The sequence below is a fragment of the Trematomus bernacchii genome, unplaced genomic scaffold (assembly GCF_902827165.1).
Source record: "Trematomus bernacchii unplaced genomic scaffold, fTreBer1.1, whole genome shotgun sequence".
Taxonomy (NCBI): domain Eukaryota; kingdom Metazoa; phylum Chordata; class Actinopteri; order Perciformes; family Nototheniidae; genus Trematomus; species Trematomus bernacchii.
Genome location: NW_022987641.1, coordinates 4,699,493 through 4,722,117, shown reverse-complemented (window position 1 = coordinate 4,722,117; position 22,625 = coordinate 4,699,493). Strand labels below are relative to the sequence as shown.

The following is a 22,625-nucleotide window of genomic DNA, read 5'->3' as shown; positions in this document are numbered from 1 at the left end:
TAGTTTGAAAACATTAACATTGGAAGTTTACATTACATTTCATTTAGATGACACTTTTATCCAAACTTATTATAAGTGGAAGATGAGGCCGTGTACAACATATATAATATATATAAACCGATTAAAGACAAGCACTGACGGGCTAACAAGGCCTGTAATTGCTGTGTATTTGTATTATCCAGAGGCAAGGCATTAACTTAACAATGCCAACAAGCTGCTTGACGTTAATGTCTACCCAGAGCTACAGCGATAACACTAAAAATATATCGATGCTCTGGTTGTTATATCTCACACAGGCTCCGCCCTCTACTGGTCTCTATGGGTACTAGTCTCATCAATGATACGCGAGCGTTCACACATGAGTTTGTATAAACGTAGCCGGCCAATCAGGATGAGCCGACCTGAATGCGCGCGCAGGCACACAGTATATAAGGCGGCCACGCCTCCTGACTGTCATCCTTTTCTCTTCAGCGAGCAGGACAACACCTGACAGAGGAAAGTAAAACGTTTGAAAGAAGAAGAAAGAAGTTATCATACCTTCATGGAGTCGCCACTTCTAGAGTCCCGGGCCTGTCCTTCGTGCCCTGGCTTAATAGCGGGCGCCGATCCCCACCACCTCTGCTTCGAGTGTTTGGGGGACCAGGATATGGCCGAGGCGGTGCCATTCACGTTCGCCATTCCAGCGGGATGGATGGCTCCGTTTGCCGGGGAGGAGGATGACGAGGACTTCTCGTTGTCGGGCACTTCTGGGTCCGGCGTCCATGGAAGTCCACCACCCAGGTCTGTCCGCCAGGACTTCCCCCTGGTGGTGACCATGGCGGCGGAGCGTGGCAGCCCATCTGCTCCCAGCAGGCAGCATGCTGGGCAGAGAACCGCTGCCGCGTGACAGGGCGGCTGCAAATAAACACGGGTGTGTTGGGCGTCTCGCTGATTGCTCTTCCGCAAGATGCCCCCACCTCACCAGATCAGAGCGATTATTTGGCCGCAGCATCGCCGTGTGATGTCCCCGTGTCTACGGGAGGGCTCTATGGATCGATTTCCTCGGTCACGTGGATGAGGAGTCGCCGCAGCTTGGCCATTGCTGCTTCTTGCTCATCCTCAGAGGAGAGAACACTGTCCCACACTCGCCGCCCCGCTGTAACTCCAGTAAAGGAAGCAGCAGATGGGCGCACACGCGTGAGTGGAATAAACCGCAGAAAGTGCTGTCAAAGTGCTGTCAAAGCACTGTGCGGGTTCAGAGACGCTATAAGCCGGCGTGTTGTTGTCAGAAAACACACCTCGTCTGGTGTAATAGCTCAGATTAATGCATTTCACTGTTAATGTGAAACACAGCGTTAATGCGAGGGGCCGCGGTGAGTTCAAGGACTCTTTTGAGTCATTTTAAACCAAAGTTGTGAAGTGACAATGCCCTTCCTAGAGCAAGACTACCAACAACATTTCTAGGAGCTGACACAAAGGCCATCAACAAAACAACTACTTTTATACTTCGGGAATCCAGATAATCAGTCTCTTGTAGCATTGATGTTTTCAAATCAGGCCATTTCGGTCCCATTCAGCTGCTCCATGCTGTGAAATAAGATGTCATGTAAGCGAACCTCAGTCAGGACGACTTGACATTCTGTCTTTCTCCTAATTATCTTACCTTTCATCCATGCGAAAGTGTGACTCCCATCATATCTCTGGTTATTAGTCATGGATTAGGTTCTTTATTTACTGGCTCTCCATCTATATTTAGTGAAAGGGCATTGCACTACATGTGCTCCATTCAGTACAACCAATACATTCAAGACAAAGGTTTGTGTCACTTCTGATATACTTTCTCTTTTGTTTCGATTGCTTTACACGCTGCTAACTGTATAAAAATGATTAGTTTAAATGCTCATGGTATAACCGTTTCCTCAGGGTTTCTACACACCCTTTGACTGGCCATGAATACATATCTCTCTCTGTGATGCCTCGGGATATTCTCTGGATATACAATCCTTTGTTTCAGATAGAGGCCAATGTTTCCGCTTTCCACTGATTGTCTGGGTCCCTGTTGAGCCTGTTTCATATTGCCTACAGTTATCTCAGGTTCACACTGTGTTCAGGTTATTGGGTGATGTGCAAATGTGGAGCCGAGCATAGAGTTCATGCATTAAGTACAGTGTGTTTTAGTAACATAGTGATAACTTAGAACTTATTTTAATGTATTCTGTACTACTCCCGGTATGAAACCACTACAGATGTTAGAAACCACTACAGATGTTAGCTGTGACCTGGGCGCTGGGTTATGGTACTCAGCCGTACAAGAGAGAGTGGGACCTTTAGCCTGTGGTTGTGGAGTTGAATCGGGCTTCGAGGACGTACTGGAGAACAGCAGGGTGGCTAAAGGATGCGAGAGAGTCAGCCCACGCTACAACTTAAGCTGCTCTCTCATCCATTACACGTGCTGCCGCCCTTCATGCATCCCTGTTTCTGCCTCTTACTCTTACTATCTCAACCTGAATGGCCGTTATCATTGCTCTCTGTCTGTCTTTGCATGGCCTTTTTTCTGTCTTGGCTAGAACAAAAAATAGTTACCATGAATATTTCCTGCGGAGTTGCAACAAAGGACAAATCACCTGTTATTCACTCCTTCACTATTCATTGTTGTGATCTGTTTGTTGTCTGTGGTTTAAAGGGAGATTTATACTTCTGTTTAATGGTGCACGGCAGAAGATGCCTCGAGCGTAGGAATTGATTTGTAGCGTCGGATTTCATCTGTTGATAGCACTTTGTGTCACAATTTGTATTGCAGTGCACCCCAGAGGTACTTTCTTGCATTCTGTATTACATAATATAGAGCGACAATGGAAAGGTTTGCTCACTAAAAAACAAACTATTGTAATGACATCAGTAATAGCTGGACTACACTAAGGAACTGAATGTTTCCATGACATTAAGAGCATCGTTTGCAGAAATGGGTTGAGAAAAAATCATTTAGGGTCTCGACACATCTAGAATTTATTAATTTATCCATCATCTTCTGACATCTTTACTATCCCCTGAAAAAGATAAACAATAAGCTTGGAACTGTGAACCAACCGTAGCTTGAATGTAGTTATGAATAGGCTTCATTGCCATACCATATTTTTCTCACGCAAAATTGTAAATCTAGCTTAATACTGATTAAATCTAGTTTATCTTTTGATCTTTCTCTCTTTTCTTTAGTTCTCTGTCTCACTCTGTCTCCAAACTAACATGAAGCTGACAGATTCAGTAAACGACCAGTCAAAATCGAAGGATCCAATGTGTTTTTAAACGGAGCAGAAATAGAACTAGTCTCCCAGTTCAAGTATCTTCGAGTCATATTGGACTCGAACTTGACTTTTAAGAAACATAATCAAGAAAGTATCCAATACCATTAAATTCAACTTGCAACATTTTAAACAAATTAGACCTTTCTTAAAGGTGGGGTAGGTAAGTTTGAGAAACCGGCTCGAGATACACTTTTTGTTATATTCCATGGAATGCTCTTAACATCCCGATAGCAATGAATATCTTAAGTGCTTTGACAAAAAATCCATAAAAAAATGTCATCTGTGGAAGCCGTAATACTGTAAAAAGCACGACCAATCCTTTTAGCCAGCCCGGCTAAAATAACTGGATGGCCTACCTGCCTGTCAGCCTTCCATCTGTGCACAAACTTATCTCGTGCCCTCATTGGTCATGTGCGCGTTCGTGTGTGTTGGAGGAGGGGCTCTGTAAGGAAGTGGCAGATTTTCTCCGGTTGTGTATTTTCAAATTCTAGCGCACTCGAGCTGGTTTCTCCAAAATTACCTACCCCACCTTTAACTGTCAATGCTGCAAAGTCATACCTCCACTGCATGATTCTATCCCACATTGAATACTGTTTTACAAACTGGTCGTTTGCTTGTGCCACAAACCTGAAACCAATAGAACAGCTGTACAAGAGAGCTATCAAGGTGCCATATTCATACCACCACTGTACCATCCTAGAGAAACACAATTTCTTGAGTTTTGACAATTTTAAGTCTTTTAAAAGTATGTGTTTTATTTATAAATGTTTACATGGACTGGCCCCCCCCTCCCTTAGGGGAATTCATCCACAAAAAACACACTGGACGCTGCACTAGGTCAGAAACCAGAGGAGACTGTGAAGTCCACCACAGACGGACCACTTTTGGACAAAATGTACAGCTCATTGTGGAATAGCCTCCCAACTGAGATACGGGATTGTCCCACTCTCAATAGTTTTAAAGGTCAACTCAAAGAATGGTTGAAACAAACATCCGTGCAATCACCGCTAAATGCACTTTAACACAGGGGTATCTCCTCTCGCACTTTAGGTAGCTCTTTTATCTTCTCTTGCACTTTATATGTCGTAGCTGCTACATTGTACTGCCATGTGGTAAATACTTGTATATGCTGCTCTTGCTCTTTCTGCATATCATGTATTTATTTTTGCTATGTATATAAATGTCATGTTCTTACATGTTGTGTGTCAGGGACTACGGATGGAAATGAGCTCAAAGCTAAAATCTGGCATATTTACACTTGAAGCATTATTTGTTTAAAGTGTTCATCAATGTGCACTGCCCCTTTTCAAATAAACGATTAAATGAAATGAAAGATGGGAAGGTGCTTGTGCTATAAGACTTATTATGCTTAGTGCTTCCCACACTCTGAAATGGCTCAAATCCAGAAGCACACCTGAGGAGAATGCTAACTCCTTTCGGCTGTCAAAAAGATGGACGCAGTATTTATCCTTAATGAGATTCTCAATTTGCTATAATCAAGGCATTGTAAATAATGATACACCTTCCTAAAAATATCCAAGATGATTACGGCTGCACTTTACTGAGGTTGAGAATCGCTGAATTGCACCACAGGATCATGACCTATATACAAAGGACCGAAAGTTGAGAGGTATTGTGTTTTCCTCCTTTTAGAAATTGTCACCCGAGAGAAGTCCCCGGCAGAAGATGCTGCTAAATATAGTTCTGCAACATCAAAGGTCCTCTTTGAAATGTGTGTGTGTGTGTGTAGCTCTGCCTGTGAGGGAGGCTAATCTGACGGGTACACAGGCCCTCATGCAGACAAACACAATCAAGAAACTCTCTGCTGGAGGTGCCACACAAACACACACACACAAACACACACACACACACACACACACACACACACACATACATTTTACACGTTTTACCCTGCTGCTCATGTGTTCTTATAATCTCTTACAAATTACGCAGCCAGCAGGTTCCAGTTTGATGTTTTAGCTCTGAAGGTCGTCAACTGTTACTTTGGGCCTGGAGGTTTACATTTTTATTTTATTTAGCCTTTATTTATACAGGTGTAAAATCTCATTGAGACACAAGGTCTCATTTCCAAGAGATATATAATAATAATATAATAAGTGCATACAGGGTGCTGCTTAATTCCAAATGACAGGCATGTTGGACAACTTGATTGCTTGATAAAGAAAGTCTATTTTCAGACAAATGGAAAAAGATTAACCATCCATCAACTGTGGCATTTAATAACAGATGAGCCAATTAAAAAGCATTTATTTTGTTCTATTTTCTGCATTTAACGACCAATTTATCAGCATATTACGAAGACAACTTTGGAACGACTTGGCAAGCAGCTTAATGACCTTGTTTGGATTCATCCCAATTTCTTCAGAACCATATCTCTGGACTAGAATCTTAAATTAAGACGTTTGCCTCTTCTTACTAAAGGCTGCTTCAGCTCAGAAGTGACAATTGTTTTTATCTAGACATCACTCCACCTTAATGTATAACAAGGCAAACCTTCTCTTCTGCTGTTTGATGCTGGGATTGTTGTGGCCGTGACAGCATTGTTCAAAGATTTGCACAGCAGTGACCGAAAGCTAGTGAACAATGATTCCTAAATCCTTCTTTGTGAAGGTTGTGCATGAACATTTTTGCCGTCTAAAGTAGTTCATTGAAAGAATACCAGTGCACTCTTAAAATGGTCATGCACAACTCTTCAGGAGCACTTGTCAAAAGTGGTACAGATTCAGAACCACTATCGGCATACTTCAAAATGACAGTAGCTATTTTCTGACCATTTTTTGTATCTTTCCGAAACAAACAACCTGAAATTGCCATCCAGGCGCTTTCCACTCCACAATGTGTCAATTGGAAGTCGTACAAGCTAGTTACTTTCCCGCATACCTGACCTTTTAATAAAACCCATTTTTTACCATAGGTTAGTTTCAGGAACAGCTACTTTATGAGTACTTTTCTTTGTGTACTTGAAGGTAGTTTAATAGTTAATTTAGTATGTAACATTTGGAAGTAACTCCTTGTTCTTCCTGTCCCAACGACTGCACTGTCCGGGCTTTGTTCCAGCCTTATGTAGTGATGCAGGAGCCTTTTCACTTGGCCATTTAAAGTCAAATCACCACACACCACCAACCAGGGGTGATCAGCGAGTGGCAGTGGCTCCCTTGCTAACTTTAAAACACACAGATGGATACTTTATATGCTGCAGTGAGCGTCTAACAAGTGCGTTTTACGGGCTCCTCTTTTAGTGTGAACAACCCTCGCTCAGATGTGAAAAACCCATTCCACACCTCGGGGGTAGAGTGCCTGCCTGTTATCACAGCCGGGATCACTTTTAACAAGTCTAATTAGCACACGGTGACGAGGAAGTATTTAGGAAGTCGTTTGTACCTCAGTTTCACCTCATAAATACTCTGACACGCATTGTTTTAGTGACTGAAGGAGAGATGATAGTGAGTTATTTAAAATTCTGCTTTTACAGGGTAAAGTATTTCCTTCAGTCCTGTGTGGCTGGCAGAACAGTCTTGCTGCCATGCAAATTGACTTGATTTCTCCTCTTGGTGTCCAGATTGCATCACTTAGCTCCTGTGATGATACCTTGCCCCCCCCCCCCCCACACACACTCTGTGCTAGAAGGGGAAATTGAAATAAAGGAATAAAGAGGGCACTTAATGAATAATGCTGGGGCAGGGTCAGCGTGTTTCAGCTCTGGTACGTTCCGATCTTCTCCAAAACACTCGACAATGACTCCTCTCTTCCAGCAGTGATGAGGCGTTGGAAGCTCCAGCAGCTCTAACTCTTCTCCCTTATCTCCTGCAGGCACAACCAGGCAGCCCAAGGAAGGAGAGGTCCCGGGGGTGGATTATAATTTTGTGACCGTTGACCGGTTTGTGGAATTGGAGAAAAGCGGAGCCCTGCTAGAGAGCGGAACATATGAAGGTAAGGATTTAGTCAAGTCACGCTTGTGATTGTGGCTATTGCTCTGTGAGTTATTCCCCATTTTGTGGTGGCATTTATTCAGCAGTATGGCACCCAGGGCATATTTTTTCACTTTGAGTGACAGCTGTTTGAATGAATGCTGAGGCGGGCTCATCACTTCACATCCACACACTGAACACTCACTCTCAATTGTGCTTCCATCCATCTATCCATCTTGTGGCTCTGTGGAGTGTCATCAGTCATGTTGGACACTGAGAGGAATCTTCTCTACATTTTGAATTTAAAAAAGCCGGCACACACTCACAACACACACTGGGAAAAACTGAACCGTTGACTTTAATTAAATGTATTATTATAAGTTGTTGAAGTCACTGTTATTTTGTATATATTGTTTGTTTTTCTTTTTATTTATGTCTTAATGTGTGCATATGTATACATGTGTCTGTTGATTGTGTGTGTATATTTTAATACATATTTGTATATATCTTTGTTATTGTATTCGGGATTGTGGGAAACGGTATTTCGATCTCTCTGTCTGTACACACAAACTGAAAGATTTACAATAAAGTTGACTTTGACTTTGATTATGTCAACATTTTCACGTACCTAATAATATTAAGTTGAATCGTAATATTATTGCTTTCAACTTACCTACTTAAATATGTTGATATAATACATTTACAAGTCAACGTTTCAGTTTTCTCAGTGCACACTCACACACACACACACATTCAGCACCTTCTCATTGGCTCTCCCTTGACTCAGTCCTTGAGCCTGAGCTGCAGTGGCTCTTCAGTCGCCTAATCTAACAAACAGACCCTATCTTTCCCCTCTCCTGTGGTCAAACGGGCCCGAGGCTTGGAATTAAACTAGAAAATAATTATGCAGCCCCTGGTCTGCCTGGCTGCTTCCAACTCTCAGGAGACCACCACCATTAACACATAGCAGCTACATTTCTTCTCTCTCACCTCCAGTCTAAAAAAAATGTACCGGCCAATTTAACGGTCGGCCGCCGGAAGCAGTGTTAGATCCTTTCCACGATGGTAGGTGCCTTCCAGAGAGTTTATTCTGAGGTCACTCGGCCATCATTGAGCCTTTACATTTTTGTTAATAATTTAATGGTCAATTAGCTTTGGAAGGGAGTTCAGAAGGGATGAGAATAACAAGGAACAAAGAACAGGAAGCTCTCAGGTTCACTTCCTGAGAAAGACTTTTCACTCCTGACTTCTCACTGTTACTCAGTGGAAAGAAATGCAGTCATATTCAAATTGAAAACTGACATCAATTATAAATTGTACACCTCAGTTGAATTTGTTGGTGCTTCAGGTTCGTCTAAAGGGCCGTTGTTCCAGGTGTTTGTCTGACACAAATATTTCAACTCCTTGCTATTAAAGGAAGTGATTTATATACGCTAACAATGGATCTTATGCTAGGTGATAGAAAATATTTTATTTTCTGTAACACTCGACGCTCAAGATAACACTTTCCATTTTCGTTCTCTATTGAAAAATATAAAAACATCAAATATGATGATCTTGGCTCTTTGGAGGTTGTGATTTGAATAGTTATCAGGCATTTCTTTGATGTCTTTCCCAAGAATCATTTTGGGGATTTGTTAATTGAGATTGAGACTATGTCTGTCTAGACTGAAATCAGGGAGGCTGTCAGATGAGACTAAACTTCAAAGTCCAGGTTTCTGGGATGCTGCGGGTTATTTAAGTTCACACATAGACCACTTGTCCTTCTTTTTTATTCTCAGATGCAAATCTTCAGCTTGTTAGGGCCCCAGAATTTGTGTCTGTGGTTCTGGGTTTCTAATGTTTCAGCTACTCTCCTCCATCATGTTCACATTACCAGAATGTGAACATGATGTTTCAAACACAGAAACAGACACAGACCTACTTGTGTTTTTTAAATCTCATTGCCTATTCTTCCTGTCCCCCAAACAGTCTGAATACATTGAATGTGTCTCTAATTCTTGAGCCGAGTGCATTGGAATAACCTTCAGGAATGTTCACACACATTGTCTTCTCATGTCTTATATTTCTTCCAGGGACATTTGAGTAGATCTGAAGAGAGGCTACTTTAATCTAATAGCAAATGCTGCAGACCTGAACTGAAGCTGAAGTCCTCTGAAAAGACCATTTTTTTTAAACTCTGTTTCATGCTCTCGGATTTATAATTGCCTCAGAGACAACTAGTGTCTGAAGAAGGGATAACTCAGGCTTTGACATCTCACTTAAGCACGAGGAACCTTGGGATTGTTGTGTGAAAACCTCCAAAATGTCAAATTGTCTGAATGTAAAAAAAGAAAGAAATTCTGGCCTGACAGCAACAGCATTTGTCTTTATGTCACTGTGCTTGGTAAATGTTGGCACGCATTCTTAAAGAAACAGGAGCAAATATCAACTTTTTTCTTAATTTCTATAAAAAACAATTAAAAAATCTATCTGATGGAACAAATAATACATTATCTGAGACTGAGATATGTAACTTTTCACCACAAATGTACACACCATTTTCTCCCAACCCCCCTTTATCAATTTATGCATTTGTTATCGTTTTTTCTTAGTTTTTTTCCCTAATCTTCCTTCATATTTTCTATATATATAGTTTCTATATAGCTATGTAGATTAAGCTGAAAGGAAAATGGAAAAAAAAACATGGCTAATAAGTTAGAATATGTTTGTTTAAGTGCTTATACTTAAATAAAAAACTAAATTGTGCCTTTTTACACCCATCCAGATACAATCCGTTTAATTTGCTTCGGTTTTGGAACATCCGCTGCTGAATTTTCCACGCCACCGCAACACATAATATGTGAAAAGAGTTGTTGTTGTTCTCATTGAAAGCAAAAAAAAAATCTAAAAAGCTAAACATTTGAATGTCTTTCCAGATAAAAAGCTCACAGTTACTCTTACTGTATTATCAACATGTAACCTGGCAGCATTTTCCATCTATACAATGACAATTGAAGTAAAGTGATGTTGTTTGAAACAGGGAGTGATGGAGGCTGTTGGAGGGACAAAGAAACATAGCCGATTGGATAGGGCTGTTGAGTCAGAGCCAAGTGAAAAACTGCACTTCCCAGAGGTGGTTAGCTGGCTCTGACCAGAGAATGGAACTCAGAAACACAGCGATTATTCAGTCATACGTCAGGGAAATCCATGCATGGTCTGGTAAGAGATTGATATGCAGAGGAGAAGAACTTGGCAACAGCTCTTGGATTCCCCCCAAGAAAACGGGTGAAACCAGTTCATGACGAGGGAGTCTTTGTTTGAAACCACACACTGTTTTGTGCTGGTTTTATTCCAGTTATAAATTGTAAGACATGATGTGATCTTGAGTCCCATCTTGTGTGTTCACATCAAGGACAGAGGACAGTCATCCTCCCTGTAGCTGGTGTCATAAAGCTCCTCTGACGTACTGTTCCCACATCTCTCATCCTCAGGTTATTAAATCTACGAGCCTCTTCGCGGTGCTTTCGCTCTCCCTCTTCACTCCCTCTCGGTCTCTTTGCATTGACATTATGTGCTTTGAATGTATCTTTAATGCCATGTTCTTGTATGTACTCGTTCCCTCTTAGTATTGTCCTGACATATTGTCTTGCAACACTCCAGAGGAAAGGAAACAAGACGATAAGAGTCTGCAGTCATGCTAGCAGCTTTATGAGGCCATACTAAGATTGTTTACAGTTTGTCCCTGTTTACGTTTTCTTTGCTGCTGTCATACTGCTCCACTATGTTTGGTCATTTATAGGGTAGGGTTTATACCTGCTATTTATGAGAAGTGCCATGAGATAACATCTCTTATAAATTGGTGCCAAATCAACCCAAATGGGTTCAAAGCTAAACATTTCAAAATGAAATGCTAGCATGCTAACATGCCCACAATGCCAATGCTAACATGCTCTTCATTAGCAGGTCATATTTACCAGGTTTACCAATTAGGTTTTACCTTTAAGTATGTAAACATTGCTCATTAGGACTACAATTAAAAGTTGTATACCATTAATTGTTTTCCTGGTATCTTTCACAAATTCTTGGCAGTCGATGTAATAGTTAAAGATTAAATACTGAAAGAACTGAAAGCAAAAACTCTCCACATTGTAGTGCTCGGGAAAAATCAGCAGATCAAGTCATTTAGATGAAAACATGTTGTAGATATATAATAATAATAATAATAGATTTATTTTGTTAGCGCTTTTACAGGTGCTCAAAGACGCTTTACAGATATAGTGAAAAGAAAAGAACAACAAATAAATATACATAGTTAAAGTCAAATTAAAATCAAGCAATACAAAAACAATCACACATTAAAAGCCAGATTGAAGAGGTGAGTTTTTGTAAGTTTTATATGTATTTATATGTTTTATATATGTACCAAATTTCACAGCAATCGATCAAATAGTTGTTGAAACATTTTATATTTTTGGTATTAAAGTGATGGACCAACCCACCAACAGACAGACATTTCTCATGCAGCTATCAAAATCTTAAAAAATAAATAAATAATATAATACAATTCAATAAGTAGATTAATAATTATAATAATAACAAACTTTTTTAAAAGTGTTTTTACATAGGAACAGAACATATTTAATCCACACACAATGCAATGAACTAAACACCTAAAAGGTAGTTTATGTGACTTTATTTATATAAATAAAAACACATTATAGCGAGTCTAAAACAGTGGGTTTTAAAAAGTGATTTTAAAGAGCAGACAGAGTTTGCAGCTCTGATCTCCTCAGGCAGGTCCTTCCGTGACGGCAAAGGCCCTGTTTGGCTAGTTTCTCATGGTTAATTGAATAAAAGATGTAAGCATTAATCTTATGAAGCTAAAAGTCTCACATCTCTCCCCCTCTCTGCTCCAGATAACTTTTACGGGACCCCGAAGCCTCCGGCCGAGCCCAGCGCTCTGCTGCTAAATGTAACGGACCAGCTGCTGCCGGGCGCCAGACCCACCTCCGAGGGCAAGAGGAAGCGTAACAAGTCTGTGAGCAACATGGAGAAAGCCAGCATCGAGCCCCCCGAGGAGGAGGAGGAAGAGAGACCCGTCGTCAACGGCAACGGTGTAGCTGTCACCCCAGGTCAGCCCCGAACACGACCTCCTCAGGCGCCAGCAGCCTCACATTGACAGCCAGGGTTAAAGGTTGCGCTCCAGGTCAGCCCGATCTGCAGCGGCTCATCGTCCTGTTTCAAACTGAGCCTCAAGAGTGGTCGCCTAGCAACAGATAGAGTAACATATTGCTTTTTTTCATAGTTTTCCTAGAAAATAATTTCATGGCAGATTATCACTTTTAATTGGCTACACAAATATCTTTATGTGCAATTGAACGGCGTGGTATGTAAACTGTGGATTATGATTACCTCTCACAGTCGGTGATTACCTCTGCAGACCGCTCAGCTCTTGATTAAAGCGTTAGTGCAGACTCTTTGCAGCATTTGATATCATTCATTAGGTATCATTATCCAGTCCAGATAGCCAGAGGGCATTCAAACACATCGCTGTCCTATTCAACAGGAGCCTGCGGGCTCTTTCAAAATCATCAAGGACTTGTTTTAATCTTCAATATTAAGTGTTTTCTCTGGCTTGTTAATCAGCTGTCACCAACCATTGTTATCCTGTCTGTAAATGGAAAAAAGGCACAAGTGACATTTTACATAGCACACAACAGATAATAAATAATGGAAAATTAAGAAATGTTGGTTCAAATATAAAAAAACAACATGGTACATTTCAATCAATCAATCAATCAACAACTTTATTAATCCCGCAAGGGGCAATTGGTTATGAGCAGCAGCTTATGTCATGTACACAGGCAGGAACATACAGGAAGAACACACACAGATACACGCGGGAGCACAGATGTGGATCATTCCAATTTATAAATAGTTCATAGCATCACAATAATAAATAAATAAATAATCAAGTTAAAAGCCTATCAAGAATTTAAAAGTTTGAGTGCAGAAGGGATGAATGATTTTGAAAAGCGATTAGTCCTTTGAGCAGGTAGAGCATATCTTCGCCCTGATGGCAACAAACGAAATTCATGTGAAAGTACATGACCTGGAGAGTTCAGAATGCTCTCTGCTTTCCGCAGAATCTGTTGGTTACAGAAGGAATTGAAGTCTCTCTGTTTCACGCCGATGATCTTGGAGCAGGTTTTAACAATGCTGTTCAGGCTGTTCCTGTCTTTCAGTGTAAGGCTATGGAACCAGCAGATAAAAGAAAAACAAATAAGGCTCTCAATGAATGCTTGGTAAAAACGACAAAGAATGAAAGGCCTGACAGAGAAAGAGTTCAGTTTGCGAAGAAGGTGCATTCTCTGTTGACCCCGCTTCACAATACACTCAGTATTCACATCAAATTTGAGGTGGTTATCGAAAATGGTGCCCAAGTATTTGTATGATGTGACAATTTCTACATTGTCATTGTGTATGATGCACTCATTAGGAACATCCTTGTGACGTCTAAAATCAATGATCAATTCCTGGGTTTTGGAGACATTTACATCCAGAAAACTGTCATCACACCAGGAAATAAAATCAGTAAGAGCTCACTCGTGGCCTGATTCTGAGCCGCTAAGGAGGGACAAGAGGGCGGTATCATCTGAGAATTTAACCAGGTAGCTGTTGTCTTGCATGCTCCTGCATTTATCAGTGTACATTATAAAAAGTAGCTGCGAAAGAACGCATCCTTGAGGCGAGCCCGTGGAAGTGATGACAGAGTCAGAGAGGCGTCCATTGACAGACACCTTCTGCTCTCTATTAGTTAGAAAGTTTAAAATCCATAAAACAAGTTGATCGGGCAGTTTAAAATGACATAACAGGCTCTCCACCAGGAGATGCGGCTGCATTGTGTTAAATGCTGAAGAAAAGTCAGCAAACAAAAGCCTAGCATGGGCTTGTGGCTTTTCAAGGTGGGAGGGTGTGCAGTATAAAAAGCTTTGCATCCTCTACGCCTCTCCCTGCCTGATACGCAAATTGTAGTGGATCAAGTTCACCACCTACTACTGACATGACAAGGCCTTTAACCAGTTTTTCAAAAATGTTCATTACCAATGACGTTAAAGCCACCGGTCTGAAGTCGTTTAGGACTTTAGGATGAGGTTTCTTAGGGATGGGAATTACAGTTGAGGATTTCCACATATCAGGAATTTGGCTATTCTCAAGTGACAATTGGAATATATGCTGGAAAACACCACAGAGTTTGCTAGCACAATACTGGAGTGTACGCCCACAAATATGTGGTCTGGACCTGGGGCCTTCCTAATATTGACTCGTTTTAAGAGATTCCTAACATCATCCTGTTCAATGACTATGTCTGAGATAGGGGAGAGAGACTCTCTAAGGGTTGAGGTGTTTATGGAGAAATCATTTTTCTCGAATCGAGAATAAAAAATGTTAAAAGCATTGGGGAGGTCTGCCTCATTTGAAATGAGGCACTGAGGTAAATTATGCACTGACTCCCTAAAACATCCTAATCTAACTTTGTATTGTTTGTATAGACATCCTTTTATGCACACTCGTGAAAAACACTTACACACACACACACTAACTATTTGAATGCATCTTATGATCACATGAATAGACTGTGATAAAAGAGGCTTTATGCGTTAGATTTTTGTGATTTCAAATCTAAAATCATGCTTAGGTCCTGTGACTGTGTGAGCTGCTGCTCAGCCTCAGGACAGCGAGTCCCTCAGAGCACGGCGCGGCGGCACCGTGTTCGTGCAGCCATCACAAGGGGGTTTATTAGAGGAAGAGATTTTGGTTTTCATATAGCAGGGAGCTCAAACAAGGTAGGAATCTTCTTTTGTGAGAGATAAACATGCATGCAGACATTTCTACTATACTGTAGACTTTCCTATTGTAGCCTTTACAATACAATCATTCCACTTATGAAACTTTATCATTAGATATCCCAACTTTTCCAAATGTTCAGAAAGTGCTAACCGTAAAAAGAAAAACAAGGTTCAAGAGAAACAATATGTTTTATAAATACAGAGCATCACAATAGCAATGTTTAGTTATTGTTTTACAGAATAATGAAGTACAAAGATATATTTTACAACTAACAAAATATTAGAAAATACTGTTAGAGTAAATCATGTTTTTAATGCATATTTCTTCTCTTATTTGATCATATAAAGCACTCCATAAACATCTGTATACTGTTTATAAAGTTGTTGTTGTTCTTTAATATCAATCTAACCCTAGATTTGATGTGTTACATTTACTTTAAATGAAAAATTACAATAGCAATGAACAAAAAGGTAAAAAGGCAAACGTCTAAGATGACTTTTTCATTGAAAACTATAAGCTAAAAAATGACGTGAAGCCTATTCAAATAATCACATTTCCATTTAATACAAGATAAACGTCATCAAAGGCAAAGCAAGTATATTTAAATAGCCCATTACAAGACAAGCAATTGAAAGTGCTTTTCTAAAAACAATAAAAGCAATAAGAGTACATTTTACATGTTGACAACAGTTATTAAAAAGCCAAGAGAATACTATTAAAACACGCTTAATACAAGAAGACAGGTACAAACAAATACAAGAAAAAAGTTGCAGTGTAAGTGTATTTGAATAAAAGGCAGCAGCAAAGGATATCAAAGAAAATAAAACAATGTGTTTGCCCTCTTAAACTCTTCAGGTAGGAAGTCCAAAGCCCTGGCGCTCACGTTTACCCTTCAAACTTAATTTACATATTCTTCAATTTAGGATCTCATTTAGCGCTCTCAATTAATATGTTTTAGAGGAATCCCAGTGTCCAGGGACTCTGAGCGTTCTCCTGTGAGCTCAGAGAGAGTGCAGGAAACATTTTTAGCTGATGGCTATCGACAGTGCTGATGTGCCAGATGACTCGGGGCTCTGGGTTGTGCAGCGAGCCATGCTGGGTGTGAAAGTGTGCCGCTGTGCTGGGCTCAGAAGGAGTTCTGTCTGCAGATGGACAGAGTGTGTGCTGAGCAGGAGAGCTGAATCAATAGGGCCCAGCAGGCTCCGTGATCTGAGCAGATAGCGCCCTCGCTCCTTCCCTCCCATAGATTATCTCTCAATCTCCTGCTCTCACTCGTCCCCCTCTCCACTCTCCTTTGGGAAGCTCACACTCATTTCTCTTTCTTTCATCAACACTATATCTCTCTCTCTAACACATTGTGCCACAACTCAAACTATGGCAGCCATCTTTATTGTCTCCTCTGCTTTATTCCGCTTTCTGTCTTGTTAACCTCAATCATTCCCCCTCCAGCCTTCACAGTTTCTCCTCACCTTATTTTAGTCCTTTTTTCCTCTTTCCACCCTCAACCCGACTCTCAATCTTTTCCCTCCTACGTCTTCTTGTCCTCACTTCACCTCCCTTGTCTTTCAATCTCCTCTTCCCCCCCCCCCCCCACCCCCTCTCTCCTCCCCAAGCGATAATGTCTTGCATGACTCATCGTGCTTTCTTGTCACCTCAGAGTCGAGTGAACATGAGGACAAGAGTACAGACGCCTCGGGGGACATCGCCCCACAGAGTGTCCCAGCAGAGGCTCCAGCAGAGGAGCCCAAAGACGACGGTCAGTCCCCGAAAATAACCCTCCTCAAACCAGAGGAGAACGACGAGCTAGGGCTGCTGCCGGACAACTGGGAGATGGCATACACCGAGAAAGGAGAAGTCTACTTCATCGAGTAAGTTTCACACTGACATGATCTAGGACTACTAAGTGTCCGCTGATGAAACCTGGACATATTTTAGTCTCACACCAACTGAAGAGTGAGATTTGATTGACCTTTCCCGACTTTAAAAGCAATATTCATCGATTTTATAGCCACCTAAAGGCAGCACAACAATCACATATTATCATCTTGGTAGATATGGCTATTAGTTAGCAAAGGGTACCTGTTACATCCTGCAAACAGCCACATTAGCATTCGTTTGCAGTGCCTGGTTAATCTAACCCAATATATACTCTACTTCTCGCACTGTACTTTATATCCAATAACACTAAGGGTTATATAAGTTATGTTTGATTGGCCCTTATCATTTGAGCCATTGTTGATATACTTATATAGATATTTATTTGTGCAGCTTTTGAGCTGTACACAAAAAATGTAATTCAAGACAGTCATGTTATCATTTTTAAACAACTCGAAGAGTCAAGTTCAAGCCTTTTAAGATCAGAAGGTTTGGTTGTGTTTTTAGTCTTCTGAACAAAATAAAAATGGGCCTGATATTGGGGCTATACAACATTAAAATGTACTTTTGTATATTCCATTGTGTACAAAAACACACAGGGGTGATAGTTGAAATACCTTGCCACACAGATATACAAGCTCTTAAGTTGCATTCATTTGAACTGAATATTTTTATCTGAACTGTTTGCAGCTGCAGTTCGACCGTAGAGGTGACACTTTCTTACATAACAATAATGGCGTTGTGTTTTTGCAGTTGTGAAGGAATTGTATGTTTATGGATGTGGATTCTTGTGAAGCATCAGCTAATGAAGCCATAACAGGAAATGAACCTGCTATGGAAATGTTTTAATGCATCAATAGATCATTCCAGGCTTAATTTCTCTGTAGCATTGATTGAATCCCAGCACACTTGAACGCATCGCAAACTGCTCGAAGCCGCACAGGAACACCAGACTGAGAAATGAGACGGCGGTGATTTTCTCCCCGCCAGGCACATGTTGCCTCTTCATGTCTTCATGCTACAGAGGCAGACTTTGAATTCCCTGCATTGCAGACAACTCACCATCTGTCTCCTCCCCTAAACAGTCAAACCTCACGCTCCCACACACATCAAGCACATTACACAACTAATGCAGTTAGCCCACCCAATTTTGTAGCTTCAAGTTTGTTTTGTCTGTGTGTATGTGATGCCGTGCCAAAGTGATAGCGGCTGCCAAGAGGATGCTTGCCTTTGGTTGGTCTCAATATGAGATAATTTTGTTTATACCTGCAGCCCTTGAGGAGAGGAATAGAGAGAGGGATATGATGGTGGAAGGAATAAAAAGTGATTACAAATAGTTCAGATAAAAATAAGAAGGTCATAGGAAGGACTAGATATGTATACCGTAAATACTAATAGAGAGGAATGAAAAGCAAGGAAAATAATGAAATTAATTGGAGAGGATTCTAAAGAAGGCAAAACAGACTTTATCAAACATTAAACTTCACTTTATCTGGCTCTGTTTTTGGCGTCGGCCTTAATGTCCCACTTTATCTATGTTTAGAAATTAAAATGACCGTCTGTCAGCTGGTGGCTTATTATTTTAGTGCTGTTTATCTTCCTATTATTACTTTATACTCACTACACTAATCAAACTATTCGTATTCACAATGAATAATAAATATGTGTGATGTGAAAGGTGTCCAAACAACCCTACAGCTCTATGGAGCTTTTCACTCTTTTTTTTACACAATTGTTTTGGTTTTACGGCCTCAGAATTAAACTCATTTCCAGCTACAGCAGACAGAAAGAGGTAAAGAAAGAAATGTGAACATATATTGTAACCGGTATGAAACTGTTCTAAGGAGTTGGTGGACAGCCAATCAGAGCTAAGATACTGAATACAATGTGTCAGGTGGATAGAAACATGATTCTAAATAAATGCTAATGTTGCTCATCTACTGAATGTGAAAAATGGTTTGCAAACACCCTCACAGCTTTATAAAGTGATAATATGTGAGAGCAGCTTGTCCCTCTCATCCAGCCAAAAAACATAAGTTATGTAGTCATTTAATTGTATCCTCGCAATTTTGATTATCAACCATGAAGATACAGTTAGGAAGCTTAACAGATGTGTAGATGAGGTCAAAAGAAAAACAATTGGTTAAAAAAAAGAGGAAGCCTGAGCAATGGCGCCAGGAGTGAGGGGATAGGAGGTGGGGAAGAAGACACTTTACGCCCTTTGCCCAATTTGGCAACAAGGCTAATGTGATCCTTATCGCTAAATAGCCTCTAGTTATTCCTGTCTTGGCTCCCATGATCTGTGTTTTTGAACTGCAAACACAATTTCCTTTGGGTAACAAGTTCAAATGAAATGTCTTGAGAAGAACAAGGACACAAGGATGCCTCATTCATTCCTTTTATCTTCTCACCTCAGTCCTTTACTCGAGGCACTTTGTGTACACCTCCCCTGCCTTACTGTCATGAAGAAGAGAGGCCATTGTGACTCCAGAGCTTCAGACGGGCTTTGGAGATGAGCAGAGTTTCCCTGGCACATCATATCTGATCTAGATCCAGCTTTTCTGCCCAGGGCTCTGGATGAATCTTGCCAAGCCCACAGCTGTTCCCCTCCATTACTCCCTCAGTCCCACCTCTATCTTGTCCTGCCTCTTCTCCTCCCTTCCTCCTATGTCTCCTAATGAGAGACAGTAAGCAAATTAAAAGTATCGATTGCCATTTTGTTAACCTAAAGCTCTTTTTTCTTCCTTCCCGTCACCTTTTCCTTTAAAGGCAGGCACACAAGGCAGTTTCATCTTTCCTCTCTGAAATGATTCTCCAGCCGAATTAAGAATCCACCAACCTCCTTCTCTTTTTCTGCCAAGTCTCCTCTCTCTCGCCATCTATCACACTCCCTCTCACTCTCTCTCACTCTCTCTCTCTCTCTCTCGTCTCTTCACAGCCACAACACCAAGACAACATCGTGGCTGGACCCGAGGCTAGCCAAGAAGGCAAAGCCGCCTGAGGAATGCAAAGAAGATGGTGAGTACTGCGCGTTTATCTTCCATTTTCCCCGTCTTTGTGATTTCATTTGCTCCTCGTGTTCATACATTTTAATTACACAACTTCCTCACAGCATTTATTTTTCAATACTTAATCCTTGCCTGTTGATTTGACAAGATGCCTAGTGAGATCATTCCATGCAAGAGAGTTCATTGAAGGAGCATTTTCTGGCGCAGGATTTTTATTTTGAAAGCTACATGGGGACAGTGTTGGTGTATGTGTGTGAACTTCAGTCGACGGGGAAAGGAAGCCCCGTGATTTGTGTGTTTAAAGCCCAAGTCCAGAGAGACTGGAGTTACAAAGACTTCTTTATTCTCCACTGAGAATGATGTGGAGTGTCCTTTTCCCCACCCACACACACGACAGACACACACCAAAAAGAAAAGGAGAAGGATGAATGTCAATGCAGCGGGTTTATAAACGAGAGTGCATATACGAGTGTGTGATCTATCTCGCTCACCCTCATTTCCCACTTCCCCATTTGTCTTTTATTTATACGTGGACCAAAGGAGATTAATCGCCTGAGTTATTGACAGGGAGGTAATGGAGCGGAGTAGAAGGACTTGATTTTGAAACGATAACACATGAGAAATGAATGTGTGTCCGTGGGAGTGTTTCAGTGTATGTTCTCTACGGGAGGGTGGGGGTGTTTGTGTGCATATTCCTGGTAAACACTTAACCACAAGGATAGGGTTTCTCTAAAAATAAATGTAGCACCTAGACATACACACAAGCAGATAGAGGGACAGACAAACACTCGCGCACTCCTGAAAAGAGTGTTTTCCAATGACTCTTCAGATTGGCTTTAACCTGCCCGGTGTGTTAGGACCGTTTGGTGAGTAGGACTACCAACTAATCATTGTTTTTATTATCATTAATCCTTTTATTTGGATTTAGTATTTAGTTCCTATACCCAAAGTTTGTGCCATCAAACTGTTTATCGAAAACCCCAATAGATTCTATTTCTGTTGATTCAAATACAACAACATTCAGATTCGGATCTAAAAATAGACCCTTTAAAGGTCCCATGTCATGCTTTTCCGGTTATTACCCGTCCCCTTGTGTGTTATGAAGGTTTTTATGCATGTAAACGGTCTGCAGAGTCACAAACCCTCAAAGTACACCCTGTAGGGAGTAAAACTCTAACACAGAAAAGACCTCCCCAAAACGCCTCGTTGGAGATTTCTCATTTTCTTCCTGGGTACTCTGACGTGTGAATATCCAGAGGCCACACCCTCTGCCAGCATTTCACGAAACAAAGCTTCACAAACCTTTCAGCGATTCATGCCAGATATGTACAGCGTAGGGCACTGAAGAACGAGCCTCTCAACGTCCCGACCAATCAGAGCACACTGGGCTCACAGGGAGGGGGGGGGGGGGGGGGGGGGGCAGGAGCTCCAACAAGCCGTTTAGGACAGAGAGTGAATACCTGGTGAATACACATACTTTACAGAGATGCTGTATGAGAAACCAATGTGAGTTTGGAAAATTGCACAATATAAATCTATTCTAGTAGACCTCAAAAATGGAATTATGATCAGTAGAAATGGCTATGACATGGGACCTTTAAGTGCTGACTTCATGATTACATCACAATGTTAGCTGGTGGAAAATCTAAGACTGAAGGCACTTATCACCTCAGAATAGAAAGCTAAAGTTACCTTTGGTTACACAGGAAGGAGTAATGCTCCAGCGTGAAATTTATTTGCATACTTTAGAGATGACAAACTGTGATTTGAGCTTCTAGCGGACTGCAATATCAGCAAAGCTCTTAAGCTAGCCAGTGTTTAAGATAGCCAAAGTTAGCTGTTATTAATATTATGCCTCTACCAATGCTAGTGCCACAGCAGAACATAGCTGTTCATGTTACATGAACAACTATTGGATGGTTTTCCCTTATTTCTTGCAGGCATTAATACTTTGGTTATCCTATGAGTTTTTTGTTAGTGCCACCATTTTGACATGTGTGCTTTTAACTAAAATGTTTCGCTAACTTTTGGATGAATTGCCGAGAAGTTCAGAACACACATTCATTTTCTTAACAAGATAAATGTAATAACCTTGTTGAAACCTTTGCATCTGTTTTGCACCATTTGTTGCACATTTGAATTTGTTCAATTCCAAAGATTTTTCTGTCAGTCTAAGCTGTAGTTTGTTTTTGGAGCTAAATAGCTAATGTTGGCATGCTAACTGGCCCAACTAAGATAGTGATTATGGTCCTATAGCTTCCTAACTTTAGCACATTAGCATTGTGAGCCTGTTAGCACAATGACATTAGTATTTAGCTCAAATCACCGCTGTGCCTACAGTAACTACTCTCTCAGCGTGGATAATACCTGAATCCCAATTTGAATTCCTGTACACGTTTCCTACCTGGAGCAGAATTGAGGATACATCAAATGTTAGGAGGTGTTTGCAGAAACTATTTGACTGCAGTGAGATGTAACTGAGTGAAGGAGACATAGGACCTGCCTGCTCTGGAAACATTTGCACTGCTTTTGGTGGCATTAAACACAAGGACTGCTTCCTGTTGACACATTGCCCGTTTTATCCCTCCAAACAACTTACCTTCCCAATCTCGCATTTCATTTAAAGTACCTCCTGTGTAATCGCTGAATCTCTCTGTTTACTCTCAATATTTGGACATAAAAGGAGAGACCTCGAAGCT

The 22,625-nt window shown here is 41.0% G+C and overlaps 1 protein-coding gene across 5 annotated transcripts in view; it reads left to right on the top strand.

Annotated features, from left to right (window-relative positions):
- magi2a (membrane associated guanylate kinase, WW and PDZ domain containing 2a) overlaps window positions 1–22,625 on the top strand; it is a 201,089-nt gene that overhangs the window by 120,457 nt on the left and 58,007 nt on the right. For all 5 annotated transcript variants that reach the window (XM_034133627.1, XM_034133625.1, XM_034133624.1 and 2 more), the window contains exons 3-6: window positions 7,113–7,232; window positions 12,109–12,324; window positions 16,701–16,911; window positions 19,857–19,936. In XM_034133627.1, coding sequence (XP_033989518.1) covers window positions 7,113–7,232; window positions 12,109–12,324; window positions 16,701–16,911; window positions 19,857–19,936 — 627 coding nt within the window. The remainder of the gene's footprint in view (window positions 1–7,112; window positions 7,233–12,108; window positions 12,325–16,700; window positions 16,912–19,856; window positions 19,937–22,625) is intronic.